At 32.7% G+C, this 24,474-nt stretch overlaps 2 protein-coding genes and 1 long non-coding RNA gene across 4 annotated transcripts; 1 reads left to right on the top strand and 2 right to left on the bottom strand.

Moving 5' to 3' along the window:
* Positions 1–14: 14 nt before the first annotated feature.
* LOC131175359 (uncharacterized) lies at positions 15–1,645 on the top strand. Of its 2 annotated transcripts, XR_009145459.1 has the most exons (4): positions 15–36; positions 142–602; positions 717–829; positions 1,031–1,645. It is a non-coding gene; the product is annotated as an uncharacterized LOC131175359 (long non-coding RNA). The 2 variants fall into 2 exon arrangements; XR_009145458.1 differs by lacking the exon at positions 1,031–1,645 and having other exon boundaries at positions 717–906.
* A 2,274-nt stretch (positions 1,646–3,919) lies between these two features.
* Positions 3,920–6,967, bottom strand: LOC110639154 (zinc finger protein WIP2). Its single transcript, XM_021789984.2, has 2 exons — positions 5,883–6,967; positions 3,920–4,532 (listed from the first exon to the last, which is right to left on the bottom strand). Exons 1-2 carry the CDS (start codon positions 6,423–6,425, stop codon positions 4,092–4,094), a joined length of 984 nt encoding a protein of 327 aa, XP_021645676.1. The 5' UTR covers positions 6,426–6,967; the 3' UTR covers positions 3,920–4,091.
* Positions 6,968–10,948: 3,981 nt separating this feature from the next.
* LOC110639142 (outer envelope protein 80, chloroplastic) lies at positions 10,949–18,626 on the bottom strand. Its single transcript, XM_021789975.2, has 16 exons — positions 17,772–18,626; positions 17,134–17,227; positions 16,710–16,792; positions 16,493–16,590; positions 16,308–16,377; positions 16,138–16,231; positions 15,497–15,578; positions 15,339–15,374; positions 14,164–14,317; positions 13,919–14,059; positions 13,668–13,738; positions 13,456–13,534; positions 13,224–13,339; positions 12,180–12,327; positions 11,919–11,988; positions 10,949–11,292 (listed from the first exon to the last, which is right to left on the bottom strand). Exons 1-16 carry the CDS (start codon positions 18,459–18,461, stop codon positions 11,138–11,140), a joined length of 2,181 nt encoding a protein of 726 aa, XP_021645667.2. The 5' UTR covers positions 18,462–18,626; the 3' UTR covers positions 10,949–11,137.
* Between the last annotated feature and the right edge of the window lie 5,848 nt (positions 18,627–24,474).

The raw sequence follows: 24,474 nt of genomic DNA, 5'->3' as shown, positions 1-24,474 counted from the left end.
GAATGCTGTAGCTTTGGGGTTGCAGTGAGTGCAATGGTAAATTTCTTTCAAACTATGTCAAGTGCATATATTGCCAATTCTTTGTCCAATGCCTCGACTACTATTTTTCATCTTACACATATACTTGTGCTGGTTCTGCAGCCTATGCTTTCTTGAAATCAGCTTACCTGATATGAGTTTATAGCCGTCAGCAACAATTCTGCATATTCCAAAACCACAGTATTCTATGCAACTTGGTTTCATCAGAGGGCCAAGAAGACACGAGTATCCCAGAAGGCTAGAACATGCTTTTATCGTTAATCAATACCTCACTGATACTTACCTTTAAAAGTTTTCCTCCAAGGAATAGGAAAAAATGTAAAGGGAATTTAGGGGAGGAGGTGAAGACAAGGGCAGAAATTATGGATCTCATTATCTCAAATGAGCTTATTGTCATTTTCTTCCGTGAGCTGCTGATCAATGAGCTTATTTTTTTATTTTCTGTATTATCTAGATGGAAGATGAGTGGTTTGTTGTTCTAGTTCGAAGCAATAGAGGCAAGGGCCTTATTCTTCCAACATAATTTATAAAGCTATTCTCTCAGGCCTGAGCTAAGAAGAATTGTATGGTCTCAATCTTATCTGCTAGCTGATTTTTTTTTTGTTTTTGTTTCCCTTTTTGTTCATTTAGCTCTTAATGAAACTCTAATATATATATTTGCCTACAATGTTTTGCAGGCAAGTAAAGATGTAAATGAAAAGACGTCTAAAAGGAAGCAGGGAAACGAGATTGGTCGTGACCTGGAGACATAGGCGATACCTTTTGTGTACCACATGCTATGACATGCAGTGTAATAACCTTTTAAACCCTGTATTAACACAGTTCTGGGAATTTTAACCTTATACAAGATTTGAAATTTTTGTTGAATTGTCACTTGATTGAGTGTTTTTCTGGGGAAGAGGGAAGGAAGAGGAGATGAATTGCATCAACTCTTTTTATTTCTTTGTTCCTTTTGCTTTTCCCTTCACATTTGAGACTATGATTACTTCAGGTTCTGGGAAATGCAAATTTTCAAGGAAGTCATGAGGGAAACAAAGATCTCATCAAGAGATTCATGGGATTAAAGGTGTCCACTACTGTCCAGTCCTATCTCGCATTCATATGAGAAAAAGTGGCTTTTGATTGGCTATGTGAAAGTTGAATGAGAGAAAAGGGCAAAATGGTGGAGGAAGAAAAAAGAGAGTCCTACACTTAAAAGCAAAAGAGAAGGAAAGTATTTCATCAACTAAAGGGGAAAGAAAGGAAAGACAGTTTCATTCAAACCTTTATTGGGAAGAGCTGCTACTTAACGGATCATCACATATTTTCTTTGAAAGATAACTCTCTAAAAAGCTCACAAAAGCCTCTCCCGTCCAAAATATAGAAAATATGAATCCATGATTTTGCTTAAATAAAGATAGAAATCATCATGAGTGTAATTTGCTTTTCCTCTACAATTAATGAAATCTCCAAAGAAAGACTTCACCCAAGCACCTTGATATGTAAAGCCAAGAAGTTTGGCATGTACAGTGACAATGAGAGGGAGAGCAAGGGGAGAGACCAAACCAAAGGAAGGATTTTCCTCTTAAAAAAAAAAAAATTAAAGAATTCTTCTTTCCTTTCTTTATTACCCTTTCTATTTTTCTTGAAACTATATTGATGTTGCAAAATCTTGATGACTTTCTTATTAATTTTTGAAAACTTGATCATGGTGCATGACTGCCTTTGCTTTTCCTGGTGGGATTCTCTAAAAGGAACCTCAAAACAACCTGGTTTAGCTCAGTATTCTATTCATGTATAAGTTGAGCTATTCTTTAAGACGAGTATTTCAGACCCAGAATCTGAGACAAACATTGTCTTCTTCATGCCGCAATGCAAACACTGAATATTTGTATAATTATAAAAAAAAAAAAAAGGAAAATTTCCGGGCTTATAGCTCTGCTTTTCATTGAGGTTGATATCAAAAAAAAAGCAATTGAAAAAAATTATTTCATTATTTTGATGCTATCAAATATAGTATTATTCTCGTGGGCTACATAGTTGAAAGTAGAAATGTTATGGCAATATATATAAAAAAAATGTTTATTTAATACACAAATATTGTTCATCTATTTTCATATATGGATTTTATTATTTAGTCTCAACGAAATTTTTTTTATATACAAAACCACACACACGTGATATATCACCATTATTTCATTCTTGTGGTTCTCATAATTTAGCTTTCCTTTTCATAAGTAAAAAACCATCATCATAGACCTTACATGATGAGAAAAGGCACCTTTAGTGGCTATATATATATATATATATTTTTCCTTTCGTTCTTTTCAAAAGAAAAAGAGAGAAGAGTTTCTTTTTTATAAATATTTCATGACTAAAGTAATTTTGTTCTCTGAAATGAAAGTTCTTAATTTTAAAATCCTATATAATATGTTAAAATGTGGAAAATAAATTGTAAAAATTTTACATTATTTTAATGATATATTTCATTGGTCTAAGGAACATAATCACAATCTTTTTGGGGAAAAATAAAAGTGTAAATTGTTTAGTTGACAAGTTAGTGATTGATTAGTGTAGAAAATGATGAATTTCTGTGACAGATCACTGGAAATAACAAAGAAAAGAAGAAAAGAATCACACAGTTATCTCATTCATCACTCTTTCCAGTCCTGTGTTAAATCTATCCATCTATGAAACTCTGAAAAACTAATAACTACTCAGAGCCACTGCCAAAACTTGGCTCAGTAAATATAAAGTGAACAGAGACAGAGAGAGATGGAGCCAAGGATGTGTAAGGTGTGCTTGGGCTCATATGGGACAGGTACTGAACCAAACCTAACACTGCATGTACGCCGACTGTATAGTAACATGAAATGACGTATCAGGAGCCCTTTGACTGCTTCTTCTTCATCTCTCTTCTCACAACTTTTGTTCCCAAAGCTGCCAACAATATCCAATTCCCTTCTATTCTTTGTACCCCAGCTTCAATAATCTCATAAAAAATGTGTAGTATGAATTATGTTCAGCATAATCATTTGATTTGATTTTTTATTGTGAATCTAATGACATAGCATATGTTCTGTCCATCAGTGAAAACGATCTAGTAACCAGAGGGAAATGGTATTGTATGCAAATAAAAAAAGCTGATGCATAGTATTTGGAAAAGCACCTCTCACTGCATTTGCCCTATACGTAATATACTCAATAACTTTTATTCTCTTTCATCTATCAGAGATGCTATCACCTAGACCCTTTCAGTGCCCATTTGTTGAATTGGCGCAGAGAAACTACACCCTTACAAAAGGAATTATTGAAGACAAAACGTTGACAACACCCACATGGCTAATAAATGTCCATGTACTATCCTCCCAAAAGCAGAAATTTTCTTCCTGTCCTCCATCTGCGCTTCGTCCCATCTTCTTCTTCCTCTTCTTTTTTTTTTTCTTAATGTTTAATTTTCTGTGCCTATTTGGCTAGCTCAGCTGAAAGATGATGGGGTTTTTGAACAAATCATATTAATGCTATTCTATTGTACAAACGTGTAAATTAATGTCTATTTATCTTCGTTGTCTTGATAATTATAAAATTCATGAATGAGGAATATGTTGTGCTTTTCTGAATTACTAAATAAAATGAGCCACATAAACTCATTCTTTATAGTAATCTGTTTGCGCGTTTTTGAAACACATTCTTTCTATATGTAAAATTATAGATCCCACTCTCTAGAGATATGAAAAATCAGTGCTTCCGATGTAATATATAATTAACCCTTCTGACCCAATTTAATTGAAAAGAAAAGAAAAGAAAAGATAGAGAAAGCAACTTGGTTTACCATTTATGTTTCAGGAGTCCGCAAAATAAGCAAATTCTAACGTAGAAAAGCTAAAAAGGAAAATAATAATAATAATAATAATAATAATAATGATAATAATAATAATACTGAGAAGATAGAACATGGCTTTGAGAACATGGCTTCGAGATTACATAACTCTAATGCTTTAAGAGGCCACGATTGTGTAAAAACATTATCAACTCAAAATATGGATCATAGTTTTCGAGACATTTAATTTCTTTCACTGAGTGCATTCATTATCTTGCTCAATTTCAGAGGCTGGTTCTTCATCTTCTTCCTCAAAGGAGTCAATACCGTAAGCTGCGTGTCCATGCCCGAATGACTTGATATGATCTTTGAGAGACCTTTTGTGCTTGAAATCAGACCCACAAGTGCAATACCAAAGTTTCCCGCAGTTCTTCTCATGGGTTCTCCAATCACCTCTAACAGCAAAAGCCTTGCTACATTTTCTGCACATAAAAGGCTTGATTCCATGTTTTCTCTTGTAATGGGTTTGAAGGGTTCTAAAATCTTTGAGTGGTTTTGATCTTGGATGATCAATATTGTTCCTGCATCCTGGTGCACAGCAATAGCAAGGTAGCCTAAGCATTGCAGTTGGCTGTGTTCCTCTTAGGGACTCTGGCCCTTTCCTATACTGAGATCCATGCCCCCACATATGCATCTGCACGTTCAAGCAGATGCTCACATATATGATAAATAATAATAATAATATGAAGAATAATTAAGAATTTACTTGCTCATTATATTAAAATCGATCTCTATGACTGAGTTGTGAGTTCGAGCCAGATGAATTAAAAAAAAAAAAGAGGAACATAAATAAAGGCACTGAACAAATATAGATATATAATTAGCAACTAGACCTTTGAAAATAAAGAAAGAAAAAGGAAGAGCATCCATTGAAAAAAAATAGTCTCTGTCCTACGTACTTTAGATATCTTTGCACCTAGTCAAAATAAAATATTATACTTGGGATTTATCCAGAGAATGAACATTATCTATGGGTGCTCCCTTGTAGTCATGCACAGAAGGAAAGGGCTTTTGCACGTGTAGTGCAAGCATGCAAACCCTATGTAACTAAATTTTTCCAAATCAAAGGATCAATATGTAACTAAATAAAGAAGGGGAGGCAGAGGGATTTGCTTTCAGAGAAGGTATTTAAGGTGCCTGTGGATTCTTAGCCTGTTCAATTGATATACTTTTTCTCAGTTCACACACACATGGCATATTATGCATAATGTGAGAAGACAAAGGAGGTTGCTGGAGCAAGAAATTGGGGATTCAAGTAACATGAAACCCATAGTTATTCAAAGATGAAGCAAAGATTTACGTGTGGGATATTTTGAAAAAATAAGTGGTGATTCTAGTGTTCAGATTGAGAAAATTTGCCCTAGGGATTTAATTTGGTGAAGAACATCAGAGAGATGAAAGAACTGGGATTTCTTCAGTTAATTTTTCACACTTGCCAATGTAGAGAGAACACAAACTTCAAGGTACAAAAAGCGTAGTGCCTGAGTAGTTCAATCACATAAAGAGAGCTAGGTACTTACTGATCTTATTCTCAGATGGACCAGCCGGTGGATTTATTCTTAGTTTTTAAATCCCAAAGCCCACAAATCATGCAAAAAGAAGGAGATGAGGAGGAAGGTGGGGTGGAGAAGAATAATTAGAGCGCAAAATGCATATATATAGTTAAAGAGTAAAAAAAAAAAAGGGAAAGAAATGTCTTAAAGTAGAGAAAAAAGAAAAAGGAAAACCCTAGCCTAAGGACCCACGCTCACTCCTCCATTCTCAAGAATTCAGCCTGTAGAGATGAAAATAAAAGTGAAAGGTCGAAATCCAGCAAGAAAAGAAGTGTACAAGCAAAGGATAACTAGGAATGGGGGTTTCGCTTTTTTTTTTTTTCTTCTCTGCGAGACCAAAAAGGAGAAACACAGAAAGGGAATGGACTATAGGAGAGGAAGGGAAAGGCAAGCATTTTTTGAAGAATCATGGTTCATTTCAAGAAACATACCTGCATGTTATTGTATCTGTTGAAGGTCTTGAAGCAAAGAGGACATGAAAACTGAGTAGGACCAATCAGAATCTGAGCAGGGGTAGGGATCCAATACTGACCCTTGTTAAGAGTATTGGCTGTCTGATACCCAGAAGCAACAGTAACTTCTTCTTTATCTGAAGAGATCTCTGTGGAGGATAAGCTTGAGATCAAATCAGCAGAGCTAGGACTAGGAAGCCCTAAATGCAAAGCCACAGTCACAGCTTCATCATCAAACAAGCTTTCTTCTTTGTCTTTGTCCTTGCCCCATTCCGTGGCACTGCACCGGGATTCTTGCTTCTGGTCGTCATGCCTTGCTGGGCTTAAACTGAGAAGTGGAAGAGCTTCTTTGACAGGAGGAGAGGGAGGTGATGAGGAATATTGGTAGTGATAAATGAAAGAGTTGAAGCCATAGGATGCATATAAAGATGGATTGCAAGAAGCTGAGGAGGAAGATAAGTGTTGTAGATGATGGTTTAGGTTATACCATCCGTTGAAGCAATTGGAGTAGGGATCAGCCATGATTGGAATTTGGAGGGGAGAATAGCTGGGCACAGAGAGAAAGAGAGAGGGAGGAAAACAAAAATAAAAATGGCGAAAAGTTTTATAATGGTGGAGGCCGAACAAGATAACCAAATTAAAAGAAGTGTAATGGTGAAGGGTACAAAGGAAAATGAACAAGATCAAGGTTGGTAAAGTGAACCCAATTGAGTTAAAAAGGAGAGACAAGATATCACTTATGAGGTGTGACTAAACAATGGAGAAAATATGCTAAAGCAGGGAGAGAAAGAAAGAAGGAAAGCAGAAGACAGACATGAGGGGGTTGGGCTTAGAAAGTGGAGGAGAAGGATAATCTTGGGACTTGAAAGAACAAGGCAACTCTTATTGAATACTGTGTGAAAAGATTGTTATAAGGAGAAATCAAAAAAAACCAATACCCAATAAAATAATTTTGATCATATACTACTAAAATCTAATATACCCAGTAAAATAAATTTAATCTTAGAAGCACATGGAAGTAAATAAGCAAAGACAAAATCTGTAATTTGGGGTTGGAAGCTTGACTCTCTTTAACCCAAATCCTAACAAGGGAAGAGAAACTTAACCTAACAATGTATGCACATCCTTGGGAAACAAATAGGCTGAACCCAAATCCAGCACTTGCTTTGGTGGGCGAGCCCCGGTCTGCTTGGCTCAATACCGCCTGAGAGACTTCCCACCATCTTCACTGTTTATTTAAGCTGTAGTTACATGCGTGCACACACACACACACCTCTCTCTCATTGCGAGGCCAACCCCACATGGTTTTTTAAGCTTGTTCTGTTTCTGCTGCAAATTTTACAGCAAGTTTCACCAACTACATTAACTTAACAGTACTGTTCCTCTGTAGCAAATAAAAATCTAAAACTAAAACTCAGTAGTTATTAAGCAGACACTCGAATGATCATTCTTTCAATACATGTATAAGTGATTCTGATACTTGCGTCTCTCTAGAAGTAGGAAAATATAAAAGAGGAAGGAAGAGCGAAAACTATACATACATACACCGCTTCTTTCTCCTTGTATAGCTATTAATTATACAGCTTTTTCTTTCTTTGGATTTATTGCAAGTGAATAGAAGAGCAAAGGAAGCAGATGAGATTAAATTTTACACAGTAACATAAGTACTTGCTACTTGCAAACTTCTTGCTTGCTTCTGCATACCCTATCTCTACGCTTATCACTTTCCTTTCATGTACCTGACGCCGCAAGTCCTCTCTGCAGTAGTCTGTACCTGGACCCATGAATAAGACCAAAAAATAAATAAAAAATAACTACACATAACACTTCAGGAAGAAATGTTGGTGTGAATTGTGTATTTAAACCATTTATTGTGAAAACCAAATAAATCAATGATTCAAAGAAGTTAGTTGCGTCACCTTAAACTCTCCACTCCACTTATATAAAATCAAAGAAATAAAATATATTAATATGTAAAATTACATCTCATATATATATAGTATATGAACTTCAATTTAATAATTTTAGTATGACAGAATAACATAGAGACAAATTGGAGCGTCATGGTATTCATTTAAAGTCTGTTTGCAAGAACTATCAGGAAAATTTTCAAAGTAACTAGGATGCCTAGTATAAACTGAGCTCATATGATAACGAGTTTAATTACCATTAGATTAAATATTTATATTAAGATATATATAGAATTAATTAAAGTGTATGCATAAAGTGTGTAAATTTATATTAAAAATTTTAACCAATGGTGAGTATATTCATCTTTATAAAAGTTCGAATTTTCCATAGATACACTAAAGTAATTAAGATAATGTTCAAGTAATTAAGATAAGGTAATGCATGCAATTAATAGAATACAAGATATAAAATTATTTTTGTTCACTAATTTTTTTTATTTATTAAAATGTCCTTTATTTCCATTTTACAATCCACATAACACTAATCTTTTTTAAATTCATGATTACTTCTTTCACTGATGCTTTTATAAATCGAGAGCGAACCCACACCCCCTTTTAAAAAAAATGGATATGTTAATTACTTTAAAAAAAAAGAAATAGATATGTTAATTATTAAGGAGCTCCTTTAAAAAAATATTTAAAGTTTTAATACTTTTTATAATTATTTAAATTATTTAAATTTAAACTTTTAGTGATTAAATTTATTATTGTCTCTAAAAATTTTCTTTTAAATTTAAGAATAATAATTTTATCAAATTTAATATTTAAAATTAAATTTACTATTAATTATTAAAATAAATTAAATATTAAAGCTAAAAATTTAATTTTTTGTGGCATGAATATTTGTCCCTATTTATTTTATTTCTATAAAGTAAAAAATGTTTAATTATTATTTATTATAATAATTATAAATTATCATTTCAAAACATTAACTAATTTAAAAAAATATTTCTACACATTTTTTATATCAGCAACTACTTTTTCATGCATAAAAAATAAGCATAACAAAATGAGTTCCTTATATTAAAAATCTACGATTTCACTCGACACACACTTAAACTCTTAAAACTTGAATTTAAATTTTTTTTTATGACATTTTTTCTAATAGGGGATCATTACAAAGTTGGCATTTTTAATGTTTCGATTAACTCTCAATCTCTTGAATAGCAATTTCAATGATTATATGATAAAATTATTTATTGTAGTTCAGCTTTAGATTGAAAAGAAAATTTCAAAATTAATGACATTTACTAATTAAAAATAAAATTTTCTCAAACTGCTTGCTATTACGTAATGAAAAATAAATTATTAAAAAATTTACTAGAATTTTACTTATAAATAATTTTCACGAGATAAAAAAGCAATGCATTTCGCAATCAAATTACTATATCTATAGTACTTGTAAATCAATTATTGTGTTGGAGACTTTAAATTAATTGTTCGAAATTGAAATGAAAACTAAAATGTTCTTAATTAACTAATTAATTAATGGAGGGTTTCCCTTTAATCTTGGGGATTAGAGCAAGACGTGACCATTGAATTGGAAGTTCCCAAATTACGCTTAGTTTCAATGCATAGGGAACATTAACAGGAGACGTTAGTGAAGGAAACTTAAGCAAAGATGATGTGCATGCAATGCAATGCACGCACCGCCCAAGACAACCCGAGAGTGTGTGTGTGTGTCCTGCCAGTTGCTCGACGCTACTCGTAGTTGTCCTGTTATAAGATTTTCAGGCATCTGCACCTATTTTCTCAAAACCATCATTAGTTATATATATATATATTTAAGCTAATGAGGGCGAAAAATATATTTTAGAATTTGGATTAATTTAAATATGAATAGTGATGCCTGAGAAAGAAGTAAAAAAATTTAAGGAAGAAGATCCTGACAATGGACACGTGTGAATTTCAGATAGGCAAAGAAAATGGAATTGCAGATAGGAGAGCAGAGAAATGCATTACAATGATTGATTTCACTTGATGACGTGATCACTCACTTTGTTTTGTCTTTTGTGCCTTTCTCTAGTCTTTTTTTTTTTAATTAATGGTAAATTAATTTTTCATTTATCATAGTTTATATTTAAATTTTTATATTTTAAAAAGTAAAATAAATATTTTTCTAAATTTTGATATCAAACACTTTCATTTATTTTCTCAATTTTTATTATTAATAAAAAATTTTCTTAATATCACTTGTAATAAATTATGATTCCATTATTAAATTTTGCTTGAGTCTTTAAGTGTTTATAATTATTATTATTTTATCATTTATTAACAATAAAATTAACACAAAAATAAATAAATAATTAAAGTATTAAAATTTAACAATACTTTTATATTTTTTAATATTAATTATAATATAAAAATAAAAAATAATTTACCCTATTCATTAGCCATACAGAAATCGACTCCACCTTTTTTAGAAAAACAAAAAGATATTCAATCCCAATCAAAACAAGGATCAAACATGAAATCTTTCGATTTAAAATGAATTTTAACTTGCATAATTTTCGCCTCAAAGAGTACATAGCATTTTCCCTGTACTAGGATATTCAAGTTATTTCACTTTTCCATGTCCCCACCAAACAACTTCATTTATTTCTTGACGGTACTCAGCCACCCCACAAAGGGTACATGTAACATAAAGCTCAAACACATATAAAAACAAATTTAATATTTTTTAAATTTAATATTTATATTAATATGTATAAAACTAAATCAAATGTATATATAATGTACAAATCTAGATGGAAAATTTTAATATAACAATAGATAAATTCATCTTCATATAAGTTGAATATTTTATAGTCGCACCCTATAACAAAACCCATCAGTTTCGATTTGAATGAGAGTCCTAACCTATTCCTGCTACCATTCATACAAGGCTTGCAAGGATAAGCAAAGCTATCGTCTCTGAAGAGCTGTAGATGAATGTTGAATGGAATCTGATCAACCAAACAGTGGAAAACATCATCTCCATTTCATTGCCATGGACATTTGACCACAATAAATGGAACCATCTCTGCACTCAATCATGACTAGAATCCAGATAAATACATCAATCATAAATTGATATTGAGAAAGTAAATGCATCTTCATAAATTCAAAAACCAACAGGCCTTAAAGGCCGGCACCAATACAATTACCACATAAAACAAAAGCATTTTACTGGCAACACAGATCTTGACAACACAACCACTACAGTTAATTGAACAAAAGGGGGGGGACTATACCCAACTAAAAATAAGGGGATGCAATAGGGCCTTAATTTCGGTGACCAACACCAAAGTGAAACCTCTTTGCATGCCTGTCATTAAATGCATATTCGAGACGCAAAGGGCCTAAAGGGGAGTCCACTCGGATGCCAAAGCCATATCCGTATCCACTTCCAGGCTTCAGCCTTGCCCCAGCAGGATCACCTAATAAAGAATTACGAAAACCCCATAGGATGAGAACAAAGTATTCATATCCAACTCATAAAGAGTACAACATTTTTTAGTGACAATACCCAGTAATAATCACAGTCAAAAAAGAGTTTATATAAAGATTGAAGAACAAATTAAACTGATTCAGAAGCTGAAAGTCCATCCAAACTGTCCTGCAGATTACAATTAAAAGAGATCTCAGGGGCAAACATCAGATGCTCTGTAGTGACTTAAAATTCCTACACCATACATAAGCATAAACAGAACTATCCTTCTTTGACCATTAACCTTTCATAATAAGCTGCTGAGGTCAGGTGCAACAGACCTTGATGGTTAGGATAAAGAAGCTACACTAGCTAAACCCCCCCTTTTTTTTTTTTTTTTTTTTTTTGCGTGGGGGGTGGGGTTCAAAGCTCAATCCCATTCTACATATACTGTCGCATCATTATGCAAATTATGCAGAACATTCAGCTTCTGGATAATGCACATTTCCTGTCTTTATCCCGCCCTGACCATGGTCCATGAATATAGTACGTAACCCGAGCCTTTCTTTCCATCCTTTTCTCACATATAACATTATTAACTTCTAAATAGCAGATAGAAAATCACAAAAGACCTACCAGGCACAGTGGGTCCAGATCCCAGATCAGTTCCATAGTCAGTAAACAAAACCCCCTCCACTGGCCCCAACTGCAAAACAAGGAAAAACAAAGGGTCATTGAATAAACCTTTTTAAATAAATTTAGATTATAGGGGCAATTGCAGGAAAGCTTGCAGGTAATCAAGCAAATCACAGTTAGGGAAGAAATATAACCGACAATACCATAAGTCAATGATACCAGGTTCACAAAAGGAAAAAAACTAAGGCTGCAATCACCTACCACAGGGAAAGAAATTTCACCAGAGCCAACTACATAAGATCGACCAGAACCTACAGCACCTTCTTCGTATCCTCTCACACTGTTTGTTCCGCCTATGGCAAATGCTTCATGAGGAGAGAAATTACCCACCACATGGCCACCAGACAAACTATAAATGAGTGCACAAGCAAGTCAGCAAGCTGAATCAGATTACATTCACTAAAATCTCCCATAAACGAAATTCAATAAGGCACGTAAGAAGAAAATGTCCTTTTTTACTATGACACAAACATATTTGCTTCAGGACACTCCTCATTGATTTTCACGGACATAGGAAAAAATTTGTAATTTTTTAGAACGAAGGAAAATATTTTGCAATTTTGAATACCAAGCTGCTTGTTTGGGAGCTTAATGAACAGGATAGTTGGCTCCTAAGAGTTAAGAGGGTCAGCATATTGGATGCAACTTGTCAGGTAGCATCCTCAAGGGAACCTCCTTAACTTACTTATCAAATATTTCTCTAGAAAGAAAGCTACTGAAGAAACCATATATCAGGCCGTAGCATCTTATTTTGGAAAGAAATAAGAATTTTCTGCCCCTAATCCTTTGCATACGCTGTGAAATGCCATGCACTAATTGGGGACTATGCATCACAATATATGATGCCTGAGATCTCTTAGTGAGCTAGTCCTATAATTGATGCTAGGTTACTCTAAAATCTTATATGCATATTATCAACAATTATATCTCTATTATCAACAATTATAGCTCATTTTGAACTTGTTTTCTTGCAGAGAAAATCCTTTATATGGACCCTCTTGGTTTATCAAGTTTTCCATTCAAGCCAAATAGCCTTGGCTGCCAGCTGATATAGAGTTGAACTTGACAACATTTGTATCCCGATTTTCTGTCAAAGCTTCTGATGCATCTGTTTTTGCCATCTAGTCATTTATCACTTTTGGTTTCAGAATGAAACTTTCATTTTATGTTAAGATCATTTTCCCAATTATTCCATCTAAACTATGATCCTCCAATTCAGAAAAAAATTACAGATAGATACAATACCTTAGAAGAAATAGAGCAGGACCAATTTCCATGCCCTTTCTAGCACGTGCATTTACTCTGTTAAAAAACAGCCATTCAGGCCAAAGAGGAAGTCCTTGTTCTACATTCAATACAAACTGCAAGGATACAAATGATGGTCAATGGATGCATCAAACCAAAACTTTAGAAATCACTCCCTCTCTAAACTATATCCAGATAAAAGGGTCTGAAACCTAAATTATAGATGACTAACCATTGAAGAACCATGGTCACCAGAACCAGTATAGACACTTTCAAATTTAGCTAGCAGCATATCATCATGAGTCTTGCCACTGCACCACAAAATATGAAAAGAAAGAACAGCAAATCAGAAATACATTAGACCAACAACAACATAATCAATAACCAAAAACCATGGTCACCAAAAATTCTAAAAGTTTCATATCAACTATAAGAGAAGTATACCTTGCAGTAAGAGGGCTGCTATAGTGGTCCTTAATGATTGGATTTCCTTTTTCATCACGAGCACCAGCATGCTGTGATATTGGGATCAATAAAAGAAAGTAAATAAGGCAAATTAAACTGGAAGGGACAGAAAAAGAGAAGCTGGCAAGCAAACTACAAATCAGTTTCTTATCAATGGGAAGCTATGTAGAGTCAAATACAGATTCTCTCATTATCAATACAAGGCAAGTTCAATGATGCTGGTGAAGTACCTGAAAAATAAGTCCAGCTGTTCCACTCCACTTTGGCCTGAGTGGTCGACTGAATTCTACACCAGCAGTTACACGGCCAATGGTAAGACTACTATTACCAGGTTGGTTACCATGGACAAGATTCCCTGGGGTTCTCGAATTCTAATTCAGAATGCATAATTTTAAATGAGAAAAAGAATTCCCATCACCAAGACTAATTGTAACCAACACAAGAAATACATAAAAAAAGAAGAGCATATATATACCTGAACCATAATAGTTCTAGATGTTCGCTTGTCATCACCTTGAATCCATGGGTCTGTGTAGTTTATGCGAAATATCGAGTCAATTTGGCCTCTCTCCAAGGAAATATTAAGTTTCTGATTTCTTCCAAAAACATTCCTATGAGAATAGGTGAAGCTGCAACAGAAATCGAACTAACCATGAGGTAAAACAGCATGTGCACAAGTTGTCATGTGCTTGTAGTTTAACAGTAGATGTCATCACAAGAAAGTATGAAAGGGAAGTGTTTATATTGCATGTATCAAAAATTCAAAATTGAATGATTTAAGCACTGTCAGCCTTACTAAATGATCATTCCTCAGATCCCCTTCTAATTTCCGAAAAGAAATAATCTTTTCATCATCCATTTTTTTTCTCCCATCAAATCATAAAAATAAAATAAATAAATAAATAAAAATTAAAAATTTAACATTTTTCATAAATCAAAACTGACAAAAAATAAAAGAAAAATAACAACTCTGTATGTGTCAGGGGGCATTACTCGGGCACTGATAAAAACTTGCAATCACAAGGGAACAAGTTAGTGTCTTGAATCTTGGTATATTGCATGTATCAAGATTCCTGAAAGCAGAACTTTCATATAGATATAAAGGGTAGGAATCTTTTTAATTTTTTCTGTACATGCCCAATTTATGAGATCAGCATGTGTGTTTTCCCAAGATCCCCATTTGGCAATACCATAATTGGGAAATGGCATTTGCACGCACATAAACATGCAAACGTGCTCATTGAATGTCTTCTTAATTTACATGATATTACCATTAAGTATTATGAGTTTCTGAATAATAAACCCATTAATTACTATTTACTACTGCCTTCAAAGAACCATTAGCATATACCTCAACCAAGTCAAATGCGATTAAAAAAAAGTATATTGAGAAGATCTAGCTGTCCACTCTTAGATCATGAATAGATGCAAACCAATTAATGATCAGATGTATTCTGATACACTTAAACCACGGTCAAATCTGAGTTGAAAAGTATATAGAGATAACCATCTCAAGATAAATGTCCAACACATCATTTTCCTTTCATAGTGTCAAGAGATCCCCCAATATGAGCAATAAATAAATGTCCAAACTTAGCAAGTCATGAAGGATAATTTAGATAAAGCAAAACAGGAATTCTGTAACATTACCTTCCGATGAGTCCTGATAGAGGGCCACTTGTAATCCTAAAAATTGCAATATAATCAGCATATGTTGTTTCCGACATACCAAAAATATAACTTTAATACACACGTAAACTACATTAAGTAGCATTGGCACTGGTGCCATATGCATTAGCATCACTTACCCACTAGATATTCCTCCACCAGCAGAGAAACCTCCACTCGGACGTTCGACAACATTCATTACCAAATCAACTTTACCAGTGTCTAAACAAAGAGAAAGTAGGGGCAATGGTGTTAGTTTCCAAATGCAAGGATTAAAAAATAACAAATACAAAAGCACATAAGCGGGAAAAAAGCACTTCTCTCAATTATGCTAACAATTATTCTGACAACATACATAACCCAGAAGAAACACATAATCCCTATCAACAATTAAATCTCTTATTCAAATTCAACCAGTATAAATTGAAAAACAGTGGAGATTAGTCCATGTGAAGCTTGATTCAACAAGTAATATCAATCAATACAAAAGTCAAATTTATTTAGAACCATTCACATGACATCAATAAACAAATTAGAGGCTGTTGTCCTTCAATATTTAACACTTTCAAGGCAAAAAGGTTTTCTGGGCATGCGAAAATCAGGCATATCTGTAGCTGACAATAATAAACGACATTAAAGGATATTGCAAAATTTGCAGATCACTGGTACATTTCAGGACTTTAATGCTAAAGTATTTGACAATTTTAGCATGTCTCAGAATATGATGTTGCACGTCATAATTATCATGATATAATGCAAAATGAACAAGATTGTGTTTCACCTCCAGCAGGTTGGGGTATGATGCTAACATCTTCCATGATCCCCATGGTTAACACAGTATCTACATCTCTTTTTCCTTGAAGCATACTGTAGACCTACAAAGGGAACCATCATTATCATACTTTCTCAAAGTAATGCTGTAAAGATACAACAAGCTGGGACCATAATTACCTGTCCCTTCTTAGTTGTAAGTTGTCTAAGTATTGTTTCAGGTTTTGTTTTCCCCTTAGTTGGCTCGCCACTGGAGATAGCAATAAAGAACAGGTCACATGAATTCTAGGGTTTCGTCAGTATGGACAAGAGCACATAGCAGCAGACAAATGCACAAGTAAAGCAACTTGAGAGCAGGCTCTTACGTTTTCCTGTCAAGGAAGCGTATGGAAATGTTGTTCACCTCAGCTTCTGCAACTTGCAACCTTATAATACCCCCAGAAAGGATCTCAACTCCTGAAACCTAAAATAGCAATAAAGAGAATGCCTAATTATACAGAGTAATCATAAACCAGAAAAACTCAAGTGTCTAAATACAAGAAGAGTTAAAATGCCACATGTCAAGAGAGATGAAGCACAAACCAATCCAAAAAGACCACGCTCCATGTACCAGCCATTGATGGAAGTTATCACATCATCCAAATGCCTGATATTTACCACTTTTCCTGCACAGCTTGACATCAAAAAATCAAAACCAATGAATCCTATTAATTGATTTCAAATGCAGCATCATAAGTAACAAGGATACTCATATACCAACTTATAATAATTTTCACATATTAAGAAAGAGAATATCTAGGATGTAGCATCCCCTTCACTTGACACATAGCATAATGAAGAAAACAAACAGAAATATGGATGGAGAAAATAGTGGCATCCATAATATTAGGAGAGAGGCAGGAAGGGAGGGAGGGAGGAAAAATAAAGGAAGACCCATATGCATGCCAGACACACTGCTAGCACAAAGTTTACAAAAAGAGAAAAAAAAAAAAAAGGGAAACCCTACCATATCCACCTCGGAAAGCATCCTCCAGAAACTTTGTTGGAAGAACACTGGCTCCTTCACATACCAGCCCATGGAACTCCTGGTTTGGTTCTACCTTATGCCACAAGAAAGCAATATTAGTCATTAATATAAGTCAAAACGATAAACATGTTTCTGTTCATAAATTTGCATTCTAACTATAAAATGCAGATATATCTACTACTGATTTGCAGTTAAATAGACCCTCAGTTGGAGAAAGGTTCAAGAGTTATTTTTATGAAATGAGAGAAAATAAGAGAGAGAGAGAGAGAGAGAGAGAGAGAAACTACATATAAATACTGTCCCCTTTTGTTGCACCACATATTCATATTTTCCAACTCTAATCACACACCACAATGAGTATCTTATTTTCAAGTTCTTAAAATCATCTAATCAATAATACTATCATACAAACATTTTGCACCAATAGAAAGGAAAAGGTAATAATACTAATTATGTTTAAGGACTACATAAATAAATGCTCAACAACAGAGTCATCCTCTCTCTACCGCATTTCACTATCAGAATCATCACATCAACATTAAAACCATTTTTGCCACATTAATTTTTCCTTTCATAAGTTACCGTATAAGAGTTCAGTTCATATGAAATTTACCTACCTGAAACACCAATCTTATACCATCGCGAGTATCTACTGCGACAGGCATACACGAGCAAAAATATCCGCTATCAATAATCCTATGTACATCCTCCTGAACCTCGCGTACCGTGAGAGCCGAATTGGCCCGGCACGCTTTCAATGCAGCCAAAGCCTCTGCTTCCAGGTCCTTCCTCTCGAGCTCCTCGCCGTCCTTGTTCCTCACCAACACTTCACTTATCAAAACTCTCTCCTCATCGTGTCGACTAGCTGAGTGAGCACCAGCACCGCCACCGCCACCCCCTTTCTGCTGCGTCACCAAGGCTTCTGAGCTGGGCAACGCCGTTTCAGCAGGTTGACTCACCGACAATGAAGCCGAACAGAGAATCGGCGACTTTATATGTGACTCGGAAGGAGCTAAATCTGTCGACCGATTGAGTGATAATGAAGCTAAACACATAAGAGGTGAGTTGGCAAACAAGTTAGACCTCCGAGTTTTGGAATCGGGGGGGCGAGGTATGTGTAATCTAGAACGAGTTATGAGCGAGTCGATGAAATTAGTGAAAGAGATTGCTGTTTTAGCTAATTGAGAGGTGAAGATATGAGAAAGGAAAGGGAAGGGAGGTGGTGGCTGTGTTTGCAGCTGTCGTAGAGGAAGGGAAGGAATTTTGAGCGAAGATGAAGTGAAGCGAATACTCTCGTTTTGGGGCATTGTGAATACAGATTGGTGGAGCGGGTTGCTAAGCTAAATTATTGGAGGAGGAATTGAAGAAGAAAACGTCCCTAATTGAAGAAGATCGAATTATTATCTATGGGTTTTGATTTTTGAATGAGGAGTTAAAACCCTAGGAACTCCGGCCCAACTAGCAACGAGTAACTAATGATACTGATTGACCTTTTGTTCCGAGATACTCTCAAAGGTGTCAAAACGACATACATAATCCCGTTTGGGAAAAAAAAGAAATTTTTTTAAAAAGAAAATATCATTTAAAATGTTAAAAATATGAACAATTATTTTATTATTAAAAATTTTTATAATTAAAATATTTAAATAAAATTTTCCATAATAATTTAAATAAATATAATATAACTTTTCATACCTATTTTTACAGTGATGATAAACAAGTCAATGAGTTTGAGTTTGAATGATTTAATTTTATATTTTTTTGGTTAGTCACAATAACACCTTCAAGCTGGACCTACATGTATGCTTGAAACAGATTTCTAAATGTTGCTATCAAAACAAATAGAGGGATTATGAAGCTGTGTTCATTTTCTTGAAAGTAACAGCATGGTTAAATCTCTTAGTTTGAAATTGAAGTTATTTGACTCCGTTTCTTCAGTTAATTATCAATACATATATGATTTGCATTTTTTAGTGTATACAAGACTATGAAGCTTAAATTCTTTCTAGTTAAGCTCTCATTTTCAAACTAAAGCTCTAAGACTAATTCTTAGGGTTACGAATGCATGTGATTTGTGATTGATTGCATGAAAAAATTTGAGAATTTATTTTAGACTGTATTTAATTTTACAATTGAAACATTAATCATATCTCTTAAATGGTTTATGACCTTATTCTACATATTTAAGATATAATTCAATAAGTTGGTTCACTTAATTCAACCATCATCAAGTCTCAATTAATATTACAGTGCAAGTCGTTTTTTCACAAAAAAGAGTGAAAGATTCACATTGCAATAATAAATTCACATTGAAGAACCATCTTGTACATATGTAGTTGTCGGTTTGGTTTTGAAGGGTAGGACTCATGTACATGGGGCTCATTGTGGCTATTTTTTGAATTTGTTTATTTTCATTTTTTGTGTATTGGAATTGTAATACTAGCTTGTGATATAGAACTGAATTTGTGATCAATCCATTTCATTAATAGAAATTCAATACTATTTTTATAGCCCCAATTGACTTGCTGTTTTTATTATCTGTTAAAATTAATGTCAATTCTTCTTCGATAAAAAAAAAAAAAAGCAAAAAACCTAATGTTTTTTTTTTAATTTTCTTTATAGATTATAGTTTTCAATTACAAACTTGACTTAAATACATGAGCTAATGTTGAAGGTACTCCAATTGATAGTCATAGAGATAATAAAACATCTTATATGAATGTTATTCGTGATTAAATTACATATAGTTTAATGTCATGTAGAAATCAACTGTTATAAATATTCATACTATTTTATTTAAATATATGAAGTATTAGCTTGATAATATTTTGTAAATATTGGTGAAAGATTTTATTAATATTTATTAATATTTTATTAATAAAAAATTGAATTAAATACATTTCATTATATAAATGAAATATAATTATAAAAAATTAAAAATAATAAAATAAATGATTAATTTTTAAAAAAATTGAAATAATATATTTATAGTTATTATCCTTTTTGGTATTTTTCCGCTCAACAGCATTTTAATAAAATACATAACAAATAATTTTTTTTATTACCAGCAGCTTTCTATTTTATTACCAAATAGATAAGCTGTTTTTTCATAACAGTAGTTTTATAGTCAGCAATTTTAAAACAGTAATAGCAGAATAGAGCAGCAATAACAAACAGGTCCTAAATCTATCAGACATTTTTTTCTTCTGCCCGAAAGCTTTAGAAGTATGGCTACACTCTCTCTTGTGTTTAAGGGCAGACCAATTGCAAGGAGCATCTATGCAGGATATTTAGACTGAAGTCTCATCCACTTTGCTTCAACATGACCATGGATCTAAATTACATCACCTTTTCATCTTTCTGTTGTGGCATATTTGGAAGAAACGTAGCCTATTATCCTGTCAGCATCAGAGTATTCCTTTCAATGAAGTAATTGCCAAAGCCTTGAATCATCATCATGAATTCTTCGCGTCACAGCACCAGCATTTTCCTTCGCACCCAAACTTTTACACCATCTGCTCCGCATTTCATTCCTCCTCCAAGGGAGCTGATAAAAATCAACTTCGATATATGAGTTAACAAATATGCTAAATGTGAAGGAGTGGCTGTTTTGGAATTGCTGGCGTGCAGAGAGGCTTTATTGCTAGTAAAGGTCAAGGGCATCTCAAAGTCATAATTGAAGTAGATTGCCAAGAGATAATTAAACTTGTAAAGAGAAAAAATATATTGACTCCGTTAGAGATTCATGATGTTTTCAATGATGTCAAACTTCTCTCTACTAACTGCACAGAGGTCTTCTTTTCTTACATTAACAGATCATGTAATCAAGCTGCACATTATTTAGGTACTATTACTTTGAAGGATTACTCTTTTTTGTATAATCCCTTATAGCAACTTCATTTTGTAACCAATCTTTTGCCCACTTGGAGCCTTAATTGAATTTTCCTTCCAAAAAAAAAATTGATGTTTGTATATATTAAAAGAAAGGTGCTCAAATTGACCCGAATTAGTTTCAAAATTAGACCCGGCCGGTTATTGGAAATTTTGGAATGGGGCGGCCGAACCTGGTCAGCGGGTACAAGTACTTCTCAGGGCGTTGGTCTCAGCATGTTGTTTCAGTGATCAACCTATGGCCCACACAATTCTTACAATCTAGACCTGAACCTGGCACGAATGTTTGGGCCGATAATTTCCAAAATTAGTGTATCATGGAGATAATTTTTATGGTGTAATTATTATATATATAATAATAAATATATTATATTAATAAAATATTTTTATAGGACCCAAATAGAAATCATTATAATTACTAGACATAATAAATTTGTCGTATGTATATATAATTGCATTCTATAATTAATTTTCCATATGCTTAATACCTTAATTAATCATTGACTTTCAACTATTTAAAAAATATATATATATATATTACTTTCATATTTTTTTTTATTTTCATCTATTATATTTTTCAACTTTTATCTTTAAAAAAAAATCACCATCCATGTTGTATAAAATGCATGGTTTATTTTACATATTAAAAATTATTTTAAATTAAATTGGATATATTATAACTCTAATGCACCAATGTTGCTAAACCCATTAAAAAGAAAATATCCAAATCAAACAACTGTGTTTGATTGATCATGAGTTATGAATTTGTTATTTTAGAGGATTTTCGTCGGATTGCGATAGAGAGAGGATCATCTTTCTTTTAGAGAGGGTTGTTGTTGCTAAATTTTCAAGAAATAATGAAAATTAATAAATTTTAATTGAATGGCTGTTGAAAAAAATATACGGTTTTAAATTTAAAATTTTAATTAAAGTTAAATAAATTAAAAATTTTATTAATTTTATTTAATATACTAGAAATATAAGTTAAAGTTATTTCAAATATCAATGAGGAGTGGTTTTCTCCTTCTTTTCCAGGTGCGGCGTGTAAAGTTTGGGTTTTGGTTTGTGCAGGGGTGGTGAAAAAGATGAGAGTAAAGTTTTAGATAGTGTTTGGTTGGTTTATGGCTTGCAGGTGGAGTTTCCATCGTAAAGAAAGGATGCTTGCAAAGGAGTCCTTTGAAAAATCCGTCGGATTTATCTTAAATGGACGACCCAAGGCTATGTAAGATTGAAATGCCTTGGGCCTTTGCATTTTCGTTTCTTTTTCTCCTCTGAAACGCTTTTGTTGGCTGGATTGGTGACTAATTGGTCAATAATGATCGAGTATGCTTGATTTGTTTTCGGAAATTGTAATTTGCTTGTGATGTTCCTGTCATTCTCTCTCAGTTGCTGCACCTACACCGGTTCTGGCCTGAGTAATCGACGGTACCGACTCCAATCTGGGTAACCGACGATACTGTTCAGTAGTATGGGCAATTTCTTTTTTTGTGGGCAGTAGGTTTCAATATTGGATAGGTGGTGGTTTCCTAGAGCTAAGGTCTATGAATTTGGATTGGGTTGATTAATCGTGTAGGGCTAGTGATGAGCCTTTGGTCATGCGGACTTACGAATCTGCTGTACTTACCAAAAGAGGTTTGTTTAATAAAATGAAATGCATATTAAAAAAAAAAAAAAAAAAGTGGCGTGCCATTAAGGAGGAGACCAGAAAAACAACTTTGGCTCTTTTTGATGGCATTGGCCAAAAGCCACAAGCAAAGATGCTGTGGATAAAGGAGCGATGATAATGTACGACTAATGAGCTTTATTCTCGTGATATTAAAGGTATTTTCATAATTTTATTTTTTTATTATATTTAATTTATTATAAATTTAATATATAAAATATATAATAAAATTTATTTATTAAATATATAAATTTTATATATTTATTTTTTAAAATTCATAATGAAGTGAATTTAATTAAAAATTTTTCATTCAAAAAACTATATGAACGGAGGTTGAAATTTCAATAAAGCTATTTATATACGTGTATATAAAAATAAAAATCGTATCACGCACGACACGCATTTATAGATTTGGCTCCGTTAGTGGAACTGAACGTGCTGACAATGCAGCCAATTAGTTTTTTTTTTTTTTTTAACCAATAAGGACCGTCTAGTCAGCTACTTTTTTAATATTAAAATTAAATAATGAAAATTATGAAATTTCACTATTTAAAAAATAATAATCATATTTAGGTTTTTTTTTTAAATAAATCCAAGATATTTTCCCTATAACTTTTAATAATATTAGCTCATCAATAATGCATATTCTTACACTATGCATGCTATGAAGTTGAAAGAAGAAGGGAACGAAATTAATATTTTTTGAGAGAGAAAAAAAAAGAAAAAAATTAGTTAATTTATTATGTTTGTATTTATTATTCAATTTAATGTGTTTTTGTATTTAGAAAATGGTTGATAAGGAAGAAAGAGAAATGATGGGCTGAGTAAGATTTTAGTTTTAATTAATTTTAGTTTTTATTATATGTGATCATTTAATTTTATGAGTATTTTTATAAGAGTCATTAAATTTTAATTTTTTTATATAAAATTTGCTGAATTTTAATTTAATTATATAAAAGTTACAACTTTTATGAATATTTCATGAAAGTCACTAAATTTTAATTTTTTTATAAAATTTATTAAATTTTAATTTAATTTTATGAAAGTCATTATAATAAAAATTAAAAATATTTAAGTTAATATGCTAATTTATCAATTATTTTATAAATAAAATTAATTAACCAGTGACTACTAATGAAAATAAACAGAGAAAGATGAGGATTTAATGATAAGGGGATAGCTTAATACGTTTTATATATCATGTTTTTTTTAAAGAAATTAATAAAATAGATTAATTTTATTAATAAAATAATTGACAGGTTAGTATTTTAATTTGAAAATTTTTAATTCTCAATTAGAATAATTTTCATTAAATTAAATTAAATTTTAATAAATTTTATGAAAAAAATTAAAATTTAATAATTTTTATAAAATACTCATGAAATTAAATGTCTACATAATATATTTGCCTTTTATTTTCTTTCTTCTATTTAATATATATATATATATATTTGATAAGGTGAAATAGCTAATTTTCCAAAATTTATCATCTTTCCCTCTCCTCATAGTAGCCTTTGCCATGCGCACTGTTAGTCTGATATAGAAGCAAAATTGACAACTGCACCTTTTTTAGGAAAAAAAACGTGCTGACAATGCATCAAATGAGTGCACCAGAGACCATACCTGGAGGGGTCCCCATTCACCCTATCATTTCTATAGTCACGAGGTACTAAATTTACACTTTTTTTTTTTTTTGTTTGCCCCCTCTAAATCATATGCTGGATTGTAATGAACTCATCATGAGCTTAAAAAGTTTCAATTTGATT

This window comes from Hevea brasiliensis, chromosome 17 (genome assembly GCF_030052815.1).
Source record: "Hevea brasiliensis isolate MT/VB/25A 57/8 chromosome 17, ASM3005281v1, whole genome shotgun sequence".
Lineage (NCBI taxonomy): Eukaryota > Viridiplantae > Streptophyta > Magnoliopsida > Malpighiales > Euphorbiaceae > Hevea > Hevea brasiliensis.
The sequence above is the reverse complement of the archived record's forward strand: the minus strand, read 5'-3'. Positions and strand labels throughout refer to the sequence as shown.

What these genes read in the sequence shown, in the direction of transcription:
- LOC110639142 (XM_021789975.2), bottom strand. Translation starts at nt 18,461, where the DNA reads ATGCCCCAAAACGAGAGTATTCGCTTCACTTCATCTTCGCTCAAAATT. An exon ending in GTGACCATGGTTCTTCAATG is followed by an intron (nt 13,340 to 13,455) that starts GTTAGTCATCTA and finishes GTATCCTTGCAG; the next exon opens with TTTGTATTGAATGTAGAACA. An exon ending in CCTGCTCTATTTCTTCTAAG is followed by an intron (nt 12,328 to 13,223) that starts GTATTGTATCTA and finishes ACTCATTTATAG; the next exon opens with TTTGTCTGGTGGCCATGTGG.
- LOC110639154 (XM_021789984.2), bottom strand. Translation starts at nt 6,425, where the DNA reads ATGGCTGATCCCTACTCCAATTGCTTCAACGGATGGTATAACCTAAAC. An exon ending in ACAGATACAATAACATGCAG is followed by an intron (nt 4,533 to 5,882) that starts GTATGTTTCTTG and finishes TTGAACGTGCAG; the next exon opens with ATGCATATGTGGGGGCATGG.